This window comes from Cherax quadricarinatus, chromosome 14 (assembly GCF_038502225.1).
Source record: "Cherax quadricarinatus isolate ZL_2023a chromosome 14, ASM3850222v1, whole genome shotgun sequence".
Classification (NCBI taxonomy): Eukaryota; Metazoa; Arthropoda; class Malacostraca; order Decapoda; family Parastacidae; genus Cherax; species Cherax quadricarinatus.
The window spans coordinates 11608085-11629479 of NC_091305.1; the positions used below are offsets into that span (position 1 = coordinate 11608085).

At 37.9% G+C, this 21395-nt stretch overlaps 1 protein-coding gene across 2 annotated transcripts in view; it reads left to right on the forward strand.

Moving 5' to 3' along the window:
* LOC128698663 (MAM and LDL-receptor class A domain-containing protein 2-like) overlaps positions 1–21395 on the forward strand; it is a 382606-nt gene that overhangs the window by 32272 nt on the left and 328939 nt on the right. For both annotated transcript variants that reach the window (XM_070084851.1, XM_070084850.1), the window contains exons 5-16: positions 414–648; positions 4199–4428; positions 5052–5156; positions 5578–5677; positions 6833–6929; positions 8263–8407; positions 9403–9602; positions 10449–10607; positions 14254–14392; positions 15037–15274; positions 20888–21031; positions 21213–21392. In XM_070084851.1, coding sequence (XP_069940952.1) covers positions 414–648; positions 4199–4428; positions 5052–5156; positions 5578–5677; positions 6833–6929; positions 8263–8407; positions 9403–9602; positions 10449–10607; positions 14254–14392; positions 15037–15274; positions 20888–21031; positions 21213–21392 — 1972 coding nt within the window. The remainder of the gene's footprint in view (positions 1–413; positions 649–4198; positions 4429–5051; positions 5157–5577; positions 5678–6832; positions 6930–8262; positions 8408–9402; positions 9603–10448; positions 10608–14253; positions 14393–15036; positions 15275–20887; positions 21032–21212; positions 21393–21395) is intronic.

Below are 21395 nucleotides of genomic sequence, written 5' to 3' on the forward strand. Positions count from 1 at the left end.
AAAGTTAAAAACTATAACAAATTTTAGGATTCTTTGTTTTTATATCTTGAAAAGATTTTCCTTTTCATAGAAATGAAATACATAAATCAAAATTAGGCTATGTGCCATATAGGATATAAGGGGCATCAGTCATATGATGACCTACTCAGTGGAACTTTTGGTCATTTGACCGAGGCCTTCCACCGGCTTACTGATTCATCCTGTAAAAATGAGCTTCAACAAACATCAAGGTAGTATTGCACAAACATTAAGGGACATTATTTTTTAAAAAGATCTCCAATATATGTTTAATACTTTACTTGTTACTGTTATACATAAACTTTTTATTTATACAATTATTTTTTCTTTATTTCCAAGTGAGTCATTTCAGTTTTTTTTATTCCAGGTATAATTTCGTTTTACTTCTGTTACAGGTGTGTGATTTCAATGTGGACTGTCCGCAAGGTGATGACGAGACCTCCTGCGCTGCTACAGACTTCGAGCACGGTCTCTCTGGTTGGTTTGATGCAGGTTACAACGACACCACCTACCTATTTGAATTGACGCAAGCTAGTAATACCGCTTATCCTGGTGGAAATGCCATCAACTATGACCACACGTACGGCAATGGCTCAGGACATTATCTGTGGGCATCAGGTTTATCTGCACGTAAGATTATGGGCTATTTCTTTGTCTCCTATTTTCCAGAGTTTGTTTATGCAATAATAAATGTTACTGAGATACTGGATTTAATTATATATATTTTAAACATACTTTGGACTGCATATTTTAAACATATCTTAAACTACAAGAAATCTTCAGATGCTGATCTTAAAAAAAATTGTTACTCCATTAATGAAACTAAACTTAGCAACAATCTTTCTTTCTTGGGTGGTGATCTCTTCTTCACAGTGCTGAGGCCCAGAGTTATCTCAGTAAACAGCATATATATATATATATATATATATATATATATATATATATATATATATATATATATATATATATATATATGTGTGTGTGTGTGTGTGTGTGTGTCGTGCCGAATATGCAAAACTGGTCAATTAGCAAGAACTCATTTAAAATTAAGTCCTTTCTAAAATTTTCTTTTATACGTTTAAAGATATATTTTTTTCATTAATGTTGATGTAAAAATATATAATTTTGCACCAAAAGGAATTTAGAAAACTTACCTAACCTTATTACAGCAAGCGCAATTTATTTTAGCCTAACCTAACTAAATATATTTTAGATTTGTTTACAATAATTTAATACTAAACAAACACAGTGAAATATATTTTTTTCGTTAGGTTTAGAATGTTTTTGGCGAAATTATTGCATACACAAATTTTCGCTTGTCCTATATGGCAAGAAGAGCGTTGCTTTTTAATCCAAGATCGCAAGTTCTGACTATTCGGCACGACATATATATATATATATATATATATATATATATATATATATATATATATATATATATATATATATATATATATATATATATATATATATATATATATATATATTCTTTTTACTTCCTCTGGAGCATTGTCTTCAGAAACCATACAGGCTTTTGTCACCTCGTCTTTGGGGATTTTAGCTGCCATTATGTACTTTGGGCCCTGACTTACTGTGCCTTCTGCGATCAAATGGAGTCTCCTATCATTCCCTAGTCATTATAAATAGTCCTAAACTCGCAGTCGTGTATATAATCAATTTATCCTCCGAAATGAGTTCGTTTGGTCGGCTTTGTCTCGCAGTAAGCCTATGGTGGTGGGATCAGATGATGTCCGTGTGGTAATACTATATTGGCTGCACCCTTCTTCATTCATTCATTACACCACCCTAACAGTATTTGATATAACAGTCGGTTCCGACTTTTTTAAAAACCTAATAAAATCATTTATTTCTGAGACTGTTATGGATGTAGACGGGGACAACGTTTGAAGTAGTTTATCTGAAGTCAAACCGTGAATGGATCATGAGGAAAGAAATGAGGTCTAGAGGAGCGAGGTTTTTAGATCTTTTGAGGTTTTGGCGCAGGCGCTGGAAGAACAGCTGGAAAGGACTCTGATGGTAAAGTTGACAGTAAAGAGATAAGAATGCCAGAGGTAAGGACATCGTAAGGGTTCAACATTAGATTAGCTGTGGTTACGGTCATCGTTGGGTGCTGAGGTTACCGGCATCCCTGGAGTAAAAGAGAGATATGGCATTTCTTCCCTGGTGTAGTTGGGTCACAACTTAAAATTAAGTATGACGCATCCTCTTTCTCCCTCAAACACCGGATCTCGTTTTCCCAGAAGACAACTGGACATTGACGAGAATACGAGGTTGTGCTCACTGCAATTAAGGCAGGAAGAGAGTCGGTCACATTATTGGAATTTTTCTGGTGATCTGCAGTATTTTGCCGGTTGGCTAAGTTACCTGCATTTGTGGCATTGGGGTATTAGTGTGAGTTACCGTCAATGGCTGACCTGCTGATACAAATGTATTGAGGAAGGAGTGTATCTGGAGGGTGTTCCGGGGGTCAACGTCCCCGCGGCCCGGTCCATGACCTGGCCTCTCGGGAAGTTCATGGCAATCAAATATCAGTTGGGTGGTACTGTCTCCATCCGCAAGCAGGGTGATTGGAAGATGTTGTAGTTCTAATTGTATATGGATGTTCAAAGCACAGTCTGATGAGTGTGTCATTAGTTAAGGGTGGCGTGTACATATGGTCACCGCGACCCAGCCAGTTATGTGGAGACACCGTACTTTATCAGCCTGGTCAGCATCATTAACTTAGTTAATGAGCATCCCACTTTCTTGAGAGAAAAGATGACTTGGCTTATGTGGGTAACGAATTCTTGGTGAAGTTTGTGGTCATTCGGGTATATTTCAGGATTCGTTGGAAGATTTCTCTTAGTGAGAGAGGTTTTTAGGTGGCTTATGTTTTAGTATGTGATCGAGGTGTGTGTGTGCTATGTCAGCGTTGTCGCATGTCTGTCGCCATCGCTTAACAGATGGTCTTGAGCTACTCTGTCCTTTGGTGCGCATACGATCCGTGAACCATCGTTGCACGGTGAATGAAGCCGCTTCCATACTGAAGTTCAGACAGGGATCAGAGGTACCAAAAGGGATAGGCAGAACGCCAGTACTGGTCTGGGGAACAAGTGGTTGCCTAACGGGGTTTAGGGTTCTAAAGCAGAGGGTGTTATAGACACAGAAGATCAAGGAGAATACGGTAATGTCTTATTCATCCTAAAATAAAAACTGGGGCCTACTCTGAGAATAAATGAAAAAGGAATTACGTACCCACCCTGACCCACGGTCACCGCTGTGATAAGTAGTGTTACGTTCTTTGGAAACCACCTCTTATCTTACCTGGTGTACAACACCAGAATGGCACCTCCAGCATTGACTGAGCAAGGCTTAGCGAAGATAGCCTGCTTAGATAAAAACACGAACTGTACAGTAGTTTTTCAGTTAATAAAGGCAGCGGGAAACTGGAAAGAACGCCTGGAGTCACATTCGGTTGTCATTCCCGTATCCTCAGGAAAATTTCTGTGGTACGTGAGCCTTAGAGGTCCCGCCAGAGGGCCACTCAGTTTCACACCGAACGGTCACCTGAAGCCCCCTAAGATGATCCAGTTTCTATCTTATGGAATGACTCAACCACCACAGCACTTCCAACGGAAGGGGCTGATAGCGATATCTTTTTCTTTGTCTAGTAACTGGACTTTACAAAATGGAAAATGTTCTTGCATAATGAGTAAATAGAATCATCAAAACTTATTTCTTTGGTAGCACTGAAAATTGGGTTGGGCAAATATTTTGTCAGTGAGGATTGTAAAGGACCTGCCTAGTATGGGCCAACAGGCCTGCTGCAGTGTTCCTCCTTTCTTATGTTCTTATGTTCTTAATGAGGCGAAAAGGAGAGAGAGAGAGAGAGAGAGAGAGAGAGAGAGAGAGAGAGAGTGAGTGAGTGAGTTCGGGGGTAATTAAACTGGATCCGAGGAATGAAAGAGGCCCAATTCTTTGAATCAAGAAATCCTTCGCTACGGCAAGAGAGTTCAGGGAGCTTCTCCTTGAAGCAGCTCGCTATCAGTAACTTTGTTTTAGTGAATCATTTTCGGTATCAGTTTATTGAGTCTATACAACTTCCGGCGTGATTCTGCACTTTTAAGGTTATTTCAGTCAAGAGTTTTGTCCATCCAGTGTGATTCTGCTTGTGTTTCAGATGGTGAGTCGCCAGCAACAGCAATACAAGAATCTACAATGTTCGGACCAGTTATCGTGCCATGCACCTTGGTCTTATGGTATCAACGTTTGGGTAAAGTGCCTGATCTCAGGATAATCTTTAATTCAGAAAAAGAGAACTATATTTGGCAGGTGTATTTCCCTGCGAATGAAAATTTAAATTGGAAGGAATATCAACATGAGATTGGCGAATATAATGAAAAACTCTATGTAAGTGTTATATTTTTTTTGTAACATAATGGGTTAAGTGGGTACAAGACTTAATCTGAAAATATAGCTTATGTGATGTCACTCACATTCACTCTAATTAGGAAATCTTAAACTGCCGTGTTAGGATCTGCACTCATCGTTCATAGAAAGTAATGTTCACAGTAATTTTGTTTGCGTAACATTTCGTTCAGAATATATTCCTTTATTAATGGATGATTTTTTTATAACATCTCATTTTGTTTGATAATTTTCACTAGATATTTTTAGATGCGATACAAAATTAAATGAAATATGGAAAATTTTCAGTAATGAGGTTAGATCCACAGAATTTGTTAATGTTCAAAATTTCGAGGCATCTGGGCTAGAGATTCATTTATTTAATCTCATCATATATTTTTATTTTTTTATACGTGAATTGATGAGCAGACAACATGTTATTGGTGTTGTTTGGATGAATTAGACTAATTAGAGCAACAATAATATGTAAGTTTCTATTGGAAGTTGCAAGTTGTAAGGTTGATACTGTAGAAGTCTAGATGACCAGTAAACGCCTAATTTTATTCTGTATTCCTCTTGTAAAATATTCCTTATAATCTCATTATAATCTAAATCTGCACTTCCAGTTAAAACTGATTAGCAACTGGGGGAAGCAAGATGGTTTTTACAATGACGCGTGTGTGGATGACATCCAACTAAAATGGTGCGACCCCAAAACTCCAGCATTTACGGTAATTTTTTGTATTAACTTTCTTGTTTTCAAAGAAATAAGTACTAGCAACAGTATAGTAAAGATTAAACTTTATACTGTATTTAAAGGTTATGAATTTTTTACTCTGTATACAATTTTGGATACCGCCAACACTCATTTCGTATCTTCATATAATCACTAAAGATAATATTGAAAATGTATTTTATCCTCGCCTATTTTTGCACTTGTAGAAATTGTTAATTAATATTTTATCTTGTTTGAGACTTCTGGTATCTGATGAGGCGGTTTGCTAGCATATTTTGTAATTAACATGTAATGGATTGCATTACAAGTTGAATATAAAACTTGACATGTTAATTACTGCTAATACAAGTAGCTCATTGACCTATTTATCCAACACATAAAGTTGTTAGCTAAAGTTACACAATACTGTTGCGCAGGAAGAAGTGAGGTGTAGCTTTGAGAAGCCGTGTGAGCTCTTCCAGAGTCATGATGACGACATAGATTGGCAGCTCACAGCCAGTCCTGCTCACCGTGATGGTAAGAGTCATCCCTCTCCTCCCTTCAGGGAGGGATACCTTGATGCTGGTGAAGGGCGCTTAATTTAGAGAATTGGGGCTACCGTTCCCTTCTTTGGATCAAATCTCGTTACTTCCAATTCCCCAGGCGTTTTTCAGTCGCAGCCACCCAAACATACCTGTTGGTGCATATATACACGTGAAGGGGTTAGGTATAGTTTTCGAATTACATCACATATAACGAGAGAAGCACTGTAAACTTGCAAGAAGCTCGATGAGTGCTGCTGTTGAATGCTGTAGGGCTTTTATTTCTTCCCGTAGGCTCTTTATTATCTTGGATCACTTCATTTTTAATTTCTACGCAATCAGTTTTGCTTTTCACACGTAAATTTTCAAGCTAAGAGCTGTTATCCGACCTCAGTTCATTTCAGAACTCTGCTTTATCTAATAGGTATGCAGCGTCCCTTTCTCTTTCCTTGACATCCACAACATGCTAACGACAACAGTCGACGAACAACCCGGAATCTGTTTACTTCTAGGTGAACAGGTGCAGCAGATGTGAGATTTTCGTATAGTCTCATTAGGTTTAAAGCCTATCGACTATTCGTGGGTTACCCAGGCAGCAAGTAACTTGTACACTAATATAAATAAAACTTTATTCCATAAAATAAGGATTAAAGTTAACTCTGTTTACGTTGAGAGATACATATCTCTCGGTGGTAAAGTACTGGTTACTCTAATACAGAGTTTGCAGGTTCGAGTTCTGCTGTGGACGCAGAGACAATGTAAATAATTTCGCCTGTTTACGAATTGTTAAGCACCTGTGTATATATGTTCAGAAATACCTTAAGTCTCATTGTATATACACGGAGAGATTCCTTCTTGTATATACAATGAAACATGCTTATACAGTGAGGTATACCTCCTAGTGCATATACAATGAAGCACAGGTTGGTGTTTATTCACTGAAGGATACCTCTTGGTGAATATACAGAGGCATATCATGGTCTTTATGCACTGAGGGATACCTCTCGGTGTATATAATGACAGACAGTCAGTGGTACGCACTGGATATCAATAAATAATATATATTGTAATATATATTATTTTTTTAAATACGAAATGATGCCAACATATGTGTTATTTGAAGCATATTTTTGTTTCTCATTGTCTGCAGATAAGTTCTTGATCACACCAAAAAATGAAATAGGTGTTGCTACAATGCAAACGTGGTGGTATCGTCCAACGATTTCAAATTTCTGCCTCTCCTTCAGGTGAGTGTCTTAACTGGAGACTCGGTTTTCCATGCTATTCGTAGCACTTTCACAATAGCATTTCTTTTAAATCTTTCGACGATTTTCATTAATACTAAATGTTGCACGATCAATGATTTTTGACTTAGTATATGATATTTATAGAACTTCTGTTAAATGCCTTGAGATGCAGTTATTGAATGGATTCATTTTATCCAGTGTGAATCCTTCCAGTAGGTCTGGAATATTCTTACACATCGGGATAGCAATTTGGTTTTGTTAAAACTATTATGAAAAACTGCAGATACAATACCTATGTCTTACATAATGTGCACAACATTGTAATTTGAGATGAATGATAGTTCATATTTCACCTAACAAGTTAGGTTTATGTGGTAGACTTCCAACTGTTGTAGTGTGGCTCTATAAATGTACTATAATATTTTTTCAGCCACTTTACATTAACTCTGGGTATATTTTGTCATTTAATAACTGATGGATTCTTGATACAGAAATTGTTGCTTTATATATATATATATATATATATATATATATATATATATATATATATATATATATATATATATATATATATAAGGAATTCGCAAGAGCAGGCGAAATATACACAAACACTGATCTCTGGCTGAAGGAGACTCGAACCTACGAACCTTGGAACAAGGTACGCAGTGCTTTACCAATCTACCCACACTGGACCAATACCTTGGAGTCCAGCTTGCGCTAGACTTTGATCCAAGGCAGCCAGCTTTCAGGGAGAAGGCTTACAGCTTTTCATCTCATCCCCTGCATGCATCAGCCTTACTAGAGATATTAACAATGCAAAGAATTCGCAAGAGCAGGCGAAATATACACCTGCATTGTTAATATCTCTAGTAAGGCTGGTTACACTTGGACCATTAACAAGTCACACACAAGTGCGAAGGGAAAGATGCCAGAATATATGAGAGAGTGGGGCGGCCACCGTCTCATTTTCGTATATATTCTGACTCACTTTCGCGCTTCTGTATGACTTGTTAATGTTCCAAGTTGAGCCGAAACGTCGTCATAAGTTTTAATCTTCTATGTGCGGGTTATATCTGTGCAATTTAAATAGAGAGAGAAAATTATTTGTAAGTAATGGGATTGTATAAAAACAGAATTTCCTTGGAGAGTGAATGAACCTAAGACTAATAAGGAGTCTTAAGCCTTTTGCGAGTCCAGTGTTCCCGAATCCAACTTATGTAGCAACATTTGCTTATGAAACGTTAAAATTTAAGAAAGAGTTCAGCATTTCCTCATAACATACAGTAGATGCCGGTATTTTAACTTAATGTTTAATTGGTGTTTCCCAACACAGTTATGTGGTTGAGAAGGAGACGAAGCTGACAGTGATACTAGTGACGGAGGAAAGGACTGATACACTGTGGATGAGAGAGAACCAAACAGGCATCGCTGTGTGGCGGACACAACACATAGAGCTCAATGTCGACGTCCAACTTCAGGTGATATTTTAAGTTGTGTAATGTAAGACAGTATTATGAATTCTAAATTTTCATCACTTTTTGAAACTAATTAGGTAACTTTAATTGAAAAGTTGTGCACGGTGGCAGCAGATGAAATGTATTTTCATTTTATATTTCACGGGTCATTCTAGCGGAATTAAGTAGGTGTGAGCGTACATATCGTATAAGTCTTTATGCTTATATGAATGTTATATTTTCTCTGTTTAAGAAAAAACCACTCAAGGTAATCTCTCCACAATGTAGATAACAATTATTGATGGAAACGTAACTGATAGTGGTGCTGTGAATTACTGGAAGAATAACAACAAACACTAACTAGGCATTGTTTATTTAACGTTCTCTAAATTTAATTGCCTCCCTCATTATAAGTTGATATTGTATTGGTTTGCATAAAACTGAAATACAAGAAGGTGGGATTTGTTTCCTTTAGTAATCTTCAAAAACAAAGTGAAATATTAGTGTCGTGAATTTAACGCTCTAAGGGAGAAATTCACATGTACCCATCAATCAAGAACTATTTCAAATAAAAATATATCTGACTTTATACAGTCAGCCGAGAGACATTAACTGCACGTACCTTTCTTCCCTCAGTTGCAATAAGTAAATTTAGAAGCAGAAGCTCAAAACATTTACACGCTAATTTAAAAAAGTTTTTAAATATAAAGAGAAATAATGAATGAGTGAGAGCTAAACCAAACGTGTTATTCACGTTAATATACCACAGTGTATATATACTCTCCTCTCAGCGTATATTCACTGTGATATCGTGATACTCTTTGCATCCCTTAATATTAGTGGCTACAATTATTATTATATAAGGGTAAAATTTTATTAAGTATTTATTAGGTAAGATTGAAATACTTAACTAATTAGCTTGTTTAATGCTTTGTATTTGTTATTTACACGAAAGAGTCAATGGTTTAAAATGTACAGGCTCACATTTTCTATGTGCATTTACCTTCGTCTTTCCATAGGTGCACTTTGTAAGTGAACAAAGTGGTAACGCAGTACGTCTTGATAATGTAGAGATGATCAATGGTCAATGTCCAGCAACCTTCAGCTGTTCCTTTGATGATATTTCTGAAGCTTGTGACTGGATGAATTACAGCGATGGTACTGATATTCTCGTGTGGATCTACGGCAGTGGCCGAGGTGATATTCAGAATGCTCCAACGTTAGTATTCTCGTAGTGTATTGTATGACTGCTAGAGTAAACTTGCTGATAAATGGAAGAAAACTGAATGAATACAATGATACATAAGTCATTCGAACTACCTAAAGATTCCTTGTCCCTCTAGGAAAACAGTGAGCTAAAATTATGCGAATTCTTAGATGGGTCAGATAAATTATACTATTTTATATAAAATATGATTTAGTAAGGTTGGGGTGAATTGCTTGGATAATTTCACTGCAAAATTATATATGGTGTATCAGTAGTCTAGTTGTTGTTGCACAATCAAATTCATATGTACATGATTCCTTTTTATCTGTTCACGTCTTAGCATAAGTTATAGCCTACATTGATTTAGCCTTTTAATTAAATTTTCTTCTAAGCATTAGGCCTTGCTCTCCCTCCAAAAAATCGTAAATTTATATACATTAATATGAATACCTAGTAAGAAACCTTTGTTAAATGTAACTAACTGAATTCAGTACCACAAATAAAAAAAATAATGCCTGAAAGAGCCTTGCAGGGTATTTAGCAGTTTTTTGATAAAATCTGATAGTTATTTATCACTTCTGGAAAGACGGCGATTGAATGAATGGTGTTGAAAGTGTTTTTGTTTTTTTAACACAGGGTTTTACAAGGTTAAGTTAAATATTCCTAACTTTATTTGCAAGCTAAGAGCTGTTACCTACATCAGCTCATTTAAAAGTTTTCTTTGGGTCACCCTGCCTTGGCGGGAGACAACCGTAAAGTTAAAAAAAAAAAAAAAAAAAAAAAATGAAAGAAAATGAGTATTAAACTACAATTTAAGTCGTATGCCTCAGTTTATTAATAAAACATAATCGTGTTTAGGTCTGATCATTCTCTGGACACACCTGATGGTCACTTCCTGTACCTGCCTCTGGAACCTGGACAAAATGACCAGAAAGCTTACTTTAGGAGTCCTACCATCAACACCACCACACCTGAGGGAGACTGTTTCCAATTCTGGTTCTACTTATACTTCTACGAGTGAGTTTTTTTTTCTTACATTTTTATTATGTTAATAGATAGTATTCTTGATGTTCCTCATTTATTTTTTTCTTCTTAGAGAATTACTGCAAAGTTTCTCATGGCCTTCTCAATTTTACTTGGGAATTAGAGCTATCCTCCCCATCCTTGAATCAAGCTTAATTGTCTCTCATTCCACAAGTACTGCATGACTCCTATAGGTTTTTAGTATTTTCCCGTGAAATAATAATAATAATAATAATTTATTAATATTAAAACGCGTGACAAAGTGCAAAAGATGATCTAAAGAAAAAGAATGGATGATTATCAACAAATTTTGCTGGGAATAAGATAAAAGTTGTGGAGAGATTAATAACTTAATGAAACCTGAGGAGCAAATGAACTTGCTAGTTAAAAAGGAGAGAGGGAAGACATTAGGTAGGGAGGGGAAGTAACTAAAAGGATGAAGATAATATGTAATTAGTTGTTAAATATTGATGATGATAGGTAAGCGGTGATATGCCTAGTGCAGGTAGAAATAATATCAGGTAGGTGTACAGAAGAGCTGAGGGAGACTAGGGGACAAGTGCATGAGGCAGTGGAATCAAGATGCTGGGACGTATTGGATTAAGACATGTTAAAAGCAGGTGGGGATATAATTTTGGACTGATTGGTGTATTTATCCAACATATGCACGAAATAAGGAAAGGTACCTAAGAATTGGCAAGGAACATGCATATTCCTTTGTGTAAATGAAAAAGGGGACGAGAGAGTGTAAGACTTATAAATAAGGTAATAAAGCCTGTTCTGTATATTGGATAGGACGGTAAAATTATTAATGAAAGTTTTAAGGGTAAGACAGAAAGTAGGATCATAGAGGAGCAAGGATAACTTAGGAGGATATGGGATGCAAGGACCAATTAATTACACTGAAGCATATAAGTGTACATCAGTTATATGTGGGTAAGGAACTGCTGTATTTATCGATATAGAAAGGGTATATGATACGGTGGACTGCCTTTTAGTGGCTGTGCCTACTGGGGCTCTGCCTACTGGGGGTTGTGCCTACTAGGGACTGTGCCTGCTGGGGGCTGTGCCTGGGGGGAAGCTTGCACGTACTGGGGGCTTTGCCTGCTTGGGATTACGTCTTCTGGTGATTGTGTCTGGCTTCGATTCTTACTAATAAATTCACAATATTTATCTGGAAATACTTTATCATGAAAATACTGAATGGCCCTACGCTGTATTCTCCAGTCATGCAGTTGATTCTGTATTAAGGATACCATCTAGTCTCGCTTATACTATAACACTTAATACCCTTTGCAATAAGATCACAGTGAATAGGTGATATCATAATGTGCAAAATAGCCACTGTGAAAAAATAGTGAACTTCCAAGTGCTTTCGTGATTTCTCACATGAATAAACAGAGCATTAGACACTCTCCCAGTTCTAATTTTATATTTATATTGTGATCAAGTTTATTACAGTCAATTTGGAAAAAACCTGGAACCAAGATTGTAACTACATAAATATAGCATTAGAACTGGACAAGAGTCTAATGCTCTCTCTATTCATGTGAAAGATTTTAACTATCCAATTAATTTTCAAAAGATTGGGAAAGTTGTACCAAGCAGGTCTAGGGTTAAGAGAAATATAATTGAATCAAGCTTCATAAAAAATAGCTTTGATTTTAATGTGAATATTTGTTTAGTATTATACAAATTAGATTCATTTATAATTAATAAAAGATAAGCTATGTTTGACAAATTCATGACCATCTCGCCCGCATCATCATAAAGGGACGGTTGGGGTGTAGGATGTTGACCGTGAGGTGTTATCTCGGCCTTGTAAGCCTTCTGCTGTTCTATTATTTTTACAGTTTCTCGATAATGTGAGAAATCACGAGATCGCTTGGGGTTAACTATTTTTTCGCAGTGGTTGTTTAGCATACTTAATACCCTATTTTCACTAGGCGTCAAACAATATAGTGACTGGTGGGTCTTACTACCACACAGCCTTTACTTTCTTGTGCCATATATGTGATTTAGTCTGGACAAACTCACGTACTAGTGTGAAAGAACTGTTAAAGTGACGCTTATACACAACGTCAGTATTATTTCATTTTTTTTTATGGGGGGGAAGGGGTAAAATATTGAATCGTGACGCCATGCGGTAATTGACTCATATTTCTGACCAAATACGCTGCGTTCCAAATGTCTCTTGGGCCCCTTAACATGGTTCTATATCCTTGTACGTACTGACTACTTCCTCCAACTGCCCATATCCTTTATACATTATAAAACTGTTGATTTATTTAAACCAATAAGAGTTAAACTACGTGGCATGAATTTGAGCTCTTGTTGGTAAATTGGCTTGAAATCTACTACTGTAGATTTATTCTATATACGCATATAGATTTTATTAAGGAACTTGAAATAATTTCACGACAACATGGAGGTCTCGTCTACCAGTGGCCAACTCATGCTGCGTCGGTATTTTTTTATTGTGCTGTTTTTAGCTCTCTAGCAATGACCTGAACATTTATCATCCAGATGGCCTTTATCTGGGAGCTAGCTCGCTTGGAGAAGAAGTGACAGGATGGAGCTTTTTATAGCGCCAAGAGATGAGACGTAGGCCACTAGGAGAGGTAAGAACTCAGATGTTGAGAGGTCAGGTCCCTCTCAAATCCAGCCCCTCTCACTAGTGGAAGTTGTCGAAGTTGATTGCAGGTCTGTACCAAGATACCCTTGTGTTGCAGTGTCTGCTTCTATCAACTTTTCTGTACTTGACTGAAGAAGCCTACTGTGTAGGCGAAACGTTTCATAATAAAGATACCTAACTGTTGCATAACAACCTGTTGGTATTTTATACCATTTTAATGTTCAATCTGTCAGACACTACAACACAAGGGTATCTTGGTACAGACCTGCAATCAACTTCGACAACTTCCACTAGTGAGAGGGGCTGGATTTGAGAGGGACCTGACCTCTCAACATCTGAGTTCTTACCTCTCCTAGTGGCCTACGTCTCATCTCTTGGCGCTATAAAAAGCTCAATCCTGTCACTTCTTCTCCATATTGTTTCATACTATAGCTCGCTTGACCTAACTTTAGGGTATAAAAATATTTTGGGCCTCAGTGTTGCTCTAATTTGTGAAAGTATAATTAATTTCAGAAATATAGTAGTTATTTATGAGTTACTGAATAACAAAGATAAGTTAAATAAGCTAAAGAAGTTAAGATTTTCACTTGTAATGGAGTCCAGTAATTTTTGTTGTCGTAATACTTGTGATGGAGTCCAATAATTTTTGTTGTCGTAATCATTAAATTAACCCATTCAACATTTCTTTGTTTATTACTTTCAGACCCGCAAGTGACTGAACATTGTATCTTGTTCTCACTCCCTTTCTGTTGCTACTAATATTTTATGTAACTTCACTTTAGTGTTGTACACATTTTATTTTAACATGTAGAAAAATATGCGAATACTGTCTGAAATTAATTTAGATATATAGGGTAATGTTTATAGCCAAACTAGGCATTGTATACACTACTTATTCCAGCTTGGAAATAATGTCAGTATATGTAATATACTCCCATATCTAAACATTTTGCAGTATTAATACTGATATGAAAAATATTCATTATATTTTTGTATTTTTTTCAGCCCCTCGGATCCTGTAGGAGAACTTGGTGTCCGTCTGTTGACCACCGAATTATCAGAACGGATTTGGCAGCATACTGTTGACTTCGGTAATAAATGGCAGTTCGGTCAGGTCACTCTCAAAAATGACCAGGAATTTAGTGTAAGTTATTACTGTTTGAAATGTGACACTAGCTAAAATAATGCGATTATTTCAGTTGTAGATTAATGTAGGTCTGAATGTAGTGCATGCTCGAACGCTCACACAACCATTGTAAGAAAAAGTTGGATGAAAATATTTCTAAAGATATATCATCTTTCAACAAATCGGCCGTTTCCCACCGAAGCAGCGTGGCCCAAAAAGAAAAACAAAAGTTTCTCTTTTTAACTTTAGTAATATATACAGGAGAAGGGGTTACTAGCCCCTTCCTCCCGGTATTTTAGTCGACTCTTACGACACGCATGGCTTACGGAGGAAGAATTCTGCTCTACTTCCCCATGGAGAAAATATTTCTATACTCGCCGGGAATCGAACCTGGACACTCGCCGTGTGAAGCGAGAGCTTTAGTATCCAGGCCACGAGGACACTTAATTGGTTAACGAAGAAATATAAAATTTACAGTAGAAGAATTAGATAATTTTTCATCCAAACACTTGTGCTAATATCATTTCACTAATTTTATGAATGTTTTAATGAAAATAGTTTTAAGAGCTTAGTACACTTATACATTTACTTTCACCTTATTATGAAATTATTAATATTACACGATTTTGAAAATAATCTCAAATAATTTTTCCGAAGAACAGATAATCTTGGAAGGTGTTCGTAGGACTGGCAATGAAGGCGCCATGGCCTGGGATGATCTTTCCATTGTACGAGGAACATGTGGTGATCCTGGGTCATGCACATTTGAGAATGGATTGTGTGGTTGGACAGACCTAAGTTTAGTCTCGTCCCTCTTCACCACCAACAACTGGATATGGTACACAGCAGAAGATGGACCCAGTGGTCTCGAAGTTGATCACACCACTCTCTCCGGCAAAGGTTTGTTATGGAGCATGCAGTAGTAGTAGTAGTAGTAGTAGTAGTAGTAGTAGTAGTATAATGGTTGTCAGAAAACAGGAAGTTTCCTGACGCGGGTCTTTTAGTCATAATAATAATAATAATATCTTTATTTACTACAAGTACATGTACAGGGTATACAGTCCTAGCTGACAACAATGACATACTACTATATAGAAAGTCCCTTGTTATGCTCCGCATTTCGGGCAAATTAGGTCAGTGTCCCAGGATGCGACCCACACCAGTCGACTAACACCCAGGTACCCATTTTACTGATGGGGAACATAGACAACAGGTGGAAAGAAACATGTCCAATGTTTCTACTCTGGCTGGGAATCGAACCCAAGCCCTCGCCGTGTGAAGCGAGAGCGTTAACCACCAGGCCACCAGTTACATTTTGCAGCAGGCTTTTAATATTATTTTCTCGTAATAGTTTTTGAATACTCGTATTAGTCTGTAACTGACAGTAATAATTTGTTAGTGCGGAGGATATAACAGGTTGAGCAATATGTATTGATGTCTCAATGAGATAATTATCAGAGCACCTCGGTATATAGTGCTCAGCAGATAGTGAGCCAGCAGACATCTGCTAAGAACAGCTGTTGAAAGTCTTACACAATCCCTAATGTAGTCTCATTGTATCTGTTATCATGTACACCCACAGAGCAGTGTATAGGTGTGTGTTACTTAACTCTTGTAAGTTGTATCCTGGGGATATGCCATACCGTAAAGTTATTACCGACACTAGGCTAAGGCTTTGAAAAGACTTAAGGTAGGATTACAGCTCCTAGCTTGTAAATAAAACTTAACAAGAATTAAAAAAATATAAACCACTAAATAGGTTGCATGCACAAAAAGGAATAGGCAGGTCATCAGAAATAATATCCACCCATGCTGGAAATCGACCCAACTACACACAGTGCATACGAAGTTAGTCAGGTTTAAGATCTGCCGAGCACATGAGGGGTCACTGAGGCCACAGGCTGCCTAGACATCTACAGCACGATAATTCATTCATTAAAATGGGCAATAAAGATGAAATAGGTTATGTAGAGGAAGTCAGTGGCATTAAATAATTAAGGTCGTGGGTAACACTACCAGTGACATCGAGTCACTCCTCGAACCGAATCCCTAGGACTAGTGGGTCCAAATCCAAATTGTCGACCGTGATCCGTCATTTGGAGGATCGAAAATGGGAGAAAATAAAATGAAGCAAGGTGTAAGCTGTTTATTGGATTTGTATAAAGTGTGTGTGGGAGGAGGAATTGCTGCGTGTGCTCTAATCAAAAAGTATAATTATGTAAGGCAAAGTAAAAACAGTAGGTCTACCAAGTGGAGTACATGACAAGCCAGCTGGCGCTGTAGATTACATGCAGAATTGACCCCAAAATGGATCAATTTCATCTATGCTTCAGATATTATTTTATCCAAAGTATTTAACCTGTGATACCGTGCGTTTTATCTTGACTTCTAATGACTTGTATTTGTATTATTTGACCTGTGATAACTTATGTTTGAATTATTTAACCTACCTGCAGTTACCTGGAGAGGGTTCCGGGGGTTAACGCCCCCCGCGGCTTGGTCTGAGAGCAGACCTCGTGGTAGATCAGGGTCTGATCAACCAGGCTGTTGCTGCTGAGCGCACGCAAACTGACGTACGAACCACAGCCCGGTTGGTCAGGTATTGACTTTACATGCCTGTCCAGTGCCTTCTTGAAGACAGCCAGGGGTCTATTGGTAATCCCCCTTATGTATGCTGGGAGGCAATTGAACAGTCTTGGGCCTCGGACACTTATTGTGTTGTCTCTCAGGTTACTCGTGGCGCCCCTGTTTTTCATCGGGGGAATGTTGCATCTCCTGCCGAGTCTTTTGCTTTCATAGGGAGTGATTTTCGTGTGCAGGTTTGGTGCCAATCCCTCCAGGACCTTCCAAGTGTATATTATAACGTATCTCTCTCGCCTGCGCTCCAGGGAATACAAATCAAGGGCCTTCAATCGTTCCCAGTAATTTAGGTGCCTTATCGTACTTATGTGTGCCATGAAAGTTCTTTGTACACTCTCCAGATCAGCAATTTCCCCTGCCTTGAAGGGGGCAGTTAGTGTACAGGAGTATTACAGCCTAGAGAGAACAAGCGATTTAAAGAGAATCATCATGGGCTTGGCGTCCCTAGTTTCGAAGGTTCTCATTATCCATCCTATCATTTTCCTAGCAGATGCGGTAGATACATTGTTGTGGTCTTTGAAGGCGAGATCCTCTGACATTATCACTCCCAGGTCCCTCACATTGCTTTTTCGCTCTATTGTACAGTTAGAATTTGCCGTATACCCTGATACAGTTTTAATTTCTTAAGTTTTCCATATGTGAGTAGTTGAAATTTCCCTTCATTAAACTTCATATTGTTTTGAGTGGCCCATTTGCACATTTGGTTAATGTCCGCTTGAAGGACCCCAATGGAAATAAGTCACTGTGTCTGACTTTTTTTGGGTTATCCTAGGTTATCTACACATATGCTGCTATGTATGATAATTCTATGTAACTGTATTTGTGTATACCTGAATAAACTTACTTAAGTCTTGCGGTGTCTTCGATGGAGGTCACTGTCTTGGCAATCTGGGTGTCATCCGCAAAGGAAGACACGGAGCTATGGCTTACATCTCTGTCTATGTCAGATATGAGGATGAGGAATAGAATGGGAGCGAGTACTGTGCTTTTCACCGTAGCTGATGATTTGTATTTATGAACCTGTGAAGAAATTTTTGCAATATCTGACCTGTAATGACGTGTTTGTGTTATCTGACGTTCGATAATTTTTTGCATTACCTGAATTGTAATGACGTGTTTGTGTTATTTTGAGCTGTAACTGTATTTTTTATATTAGTTTCTAAACTAATCTGTCATATATATATATATATATATATATATATATATATATATATATATATATATATATATATATATATATATATATATTTCAACAAGTCGGCCGTCTCCCACCGAGGCAGGGTGACCCAAAAAAGAAAGAAAATCCCCAAAAAGAAAATACTTTCATCATTCAACACTTTCACCACACTCGCACATTATCACTGTTTTTGCAGAGGCGCTCAGAATACAACAGTCTAGAAGCATACACATATAAAGATACACAACATATCCCTCCAAACTGCCAATATCCCAAACCCCTCCTTTAAAGTGCAGGCATTTTTCTTTAGAATCTCCCATAAGCACAGTATCATCAGCAAAAAGTAACTGTGTCAATTCATATATATATATATATATATATATATATATATATATATATATATATATATATATATATATATATATATATGGAACCTCGCCCTCGAGACCACCTCACCCTCGAGACCACCTCACCCTCAACCCCACACCCTCGCACCCCCACCAGCGCCCCTGCGCCCCCCACCCGCCCCCGCCCTCGCGCCCCCCACCCGCCCCTGCCCTCGCGCCGACCCACCCGTCCGTCGCGCCCTGCCCGTGCCTTCTGCTGCACCTTCTGCAGCGTCGTCCGGATCGCCCCCGCTCCCCGAATTTTTTTCCGATTTTTTCAATTTTTTTTTTGAATTTCATTTTATTGTGCTCTCCACTTCCTCGAATCAAGTTTTTTGGATTGCCCCTCCCACTTTCACCCCCACCCCAAATTTTTTCGAATTTTTTTCTCTCGATAATACAAAGACTCCAATTCCTCGGATCAAATTTTTGGGTACCCCCTCCTTCCACCCCCAAATATTCCTGCTCCATCTCCACGGATCAAGTTTTTCTCGATATCAATAATACAAATATTTCCCCCACCATCCACTTCTACCCTCTATGTCCAAGTATTTCTCCTCCATCTCCTCGGATCAAGTTTTTTGGATTCCTCCCACTTTCACCCCCATCCCAAATTTTTTCGAATTTTTTTTCTCGAAATCAAAGACTCCATCTCCTTGGATAAAGTTTTTTTCGCGAAATCAAAGTCTCCATCTCCTTGGATCAAGTTTTTTCTCGATAATACAAAGTCTCCAATTCCTCGGATCAAGCTTTTGGATTCCCCCCTATGGGGTTTCGAAATTCTTATGATCTCCTTGGATCAAGTTTTTTTCTCGATAATACCAAGACTCCATCTCCTCGGATCAAGTTTTTGGATTCCCCCCTCTCAGGGTAAGCATTCAAATGAACTCCTCCTATGAGGCATGGTACTTTCTCTTACTACAGGTCTAAACAAGTGTGACGTCACCCCACCTGTGTTTACTCGGCGGTCAGTGACGTCACGTGATGACCTCACACATACAGGCTGAATCTTGTCGACTTCCCCCTATGTCAGTGACGTCACACGATGACCCCACACACAAAGGCTGAATCTTGCCGACTTCCCCCTACACATTTTTCACTCTTAACCCAGGATAATCCAAATAATTTCACATTTTTTTCGTTAATACCCACAACAATCCACAATTTCTTTACAAAATACAACACAAGTCTAGACATTTTTCTCGTTTTAACTATTTCATCTCAGGTCACTCCCCACGAAGTAATCTTCTCTCTCTCCTCCTCCCCACCCTCCCGAACCCTCACACTCCAACCAACACCTCACAATTTTCACTCATAACCCCCAATTTTTCTCGTTTTAACTATTTCATCAGAAAGTCACCACAACACTTATAACCACTTTTCGATAAATTCACTAGATACGACAGTTGAGAAGTCACTCTAAACAGCAAATATCCCAAACCTCTCCTTTAGAGTGCCGGCACTGTACTTTCCGCCTCCAGGACTCAAGTCCGGGTAACCGGTTTCTTGAATAACTATAAAAAGCAAAATGGAAGGTTGTATAGTTGTCATTGTACAGTGGTTTATTTCTTTCATACTTGAAGCCATTTAACTGGAGGGACTTAAAGGTTGTAATTTCATGGATGAGACTGTTTAGAACCATTTTCTCTTAAGGTTTATTTATGGATGAACAGCCATTGAAAGAAATGGGACGAAAAGCATTTTGTCGATTGAACTCGGAATACTGACACCGTTGATTACGAGTTAGAAGTTCCTTTCACATTGCTCAGACATTTCAATCAAAAGATTAATTAGCATTAGATGGCGAATTTGAGTGTGTCAATTCGTGTTTATTCTGTCATCTCCAGGAAAAAACAGTTTTTACTTTGTATTATCTTGTGAAACATTCATTGAACAACGTGTACGTCCTCACCCCGCCAAGTATACGTGGTTTCCCTTCTGTTTAGTCTCCGCATGGGATGTTCTTTGATGCTAGTGAGGGGCTCTTGATATAAGGAACTGGACCAGTGCTCAAGTTCCTTGAATCGAGCCTAAATGCCTTCCATTCCCCAAGGCGCTGTATGACCCCTGTGGGTTTAGTCCTTCCCCATGAAGGAAAGAATTATTTTGCACAATACTCGTGCCCCCTTACTTAAGTCAAAGTCTGAATTTGTCTCGTTGTCATATACCGGCTTATATTGTCTGGAAGTAGTGCCCTCATAAATGCAAATCATATGATTTTAATACAGTAAAATATAATTCAAAACGTTAATTGTAAAAAAAAAAAATACCTAGTATAAAATAACCATGACAGGGTTTCTATTTCCCCAGGTCACTATGTAATTGCTGACACCAGTAAATGTAAAGTTACCTCCACTGGTGGGCAATGTTTTGCTGACCTGGAGAGTGTCGATATTTACCCAGCGAAGGACAGCTATTGCTTAAAGTTCTATATTAATACCCTTCATAATGACGGTAAGCTGAAAACAAAATTATGTTATTGCTTTATATTTTTTTAATTAAATGATAATACCTAAGGGGTTAAAATCACTTTATGTTAAGGGTAAGTAGTGAAAAAAAATATTGTAGGTAATGTGTGTGTATATACTCTGAAGTAAAATATGCCCCACGAAATTTTATTTCTCTCTATAAACAGATAATAATGCACTAGCCATTAGTGTTGTGGACGTAGCTAAGAACCTAAGCAAGAACATTGCCGTGTTGTCTTATGAACAAAATCAAGTATGGAGTTTCCAAAGTTTCACTCTCACAAGCATGACGTATCTCTTCCGCATCCGTTTACATTCTGCAGCTATGATAATTATGAATCAAGATGGTA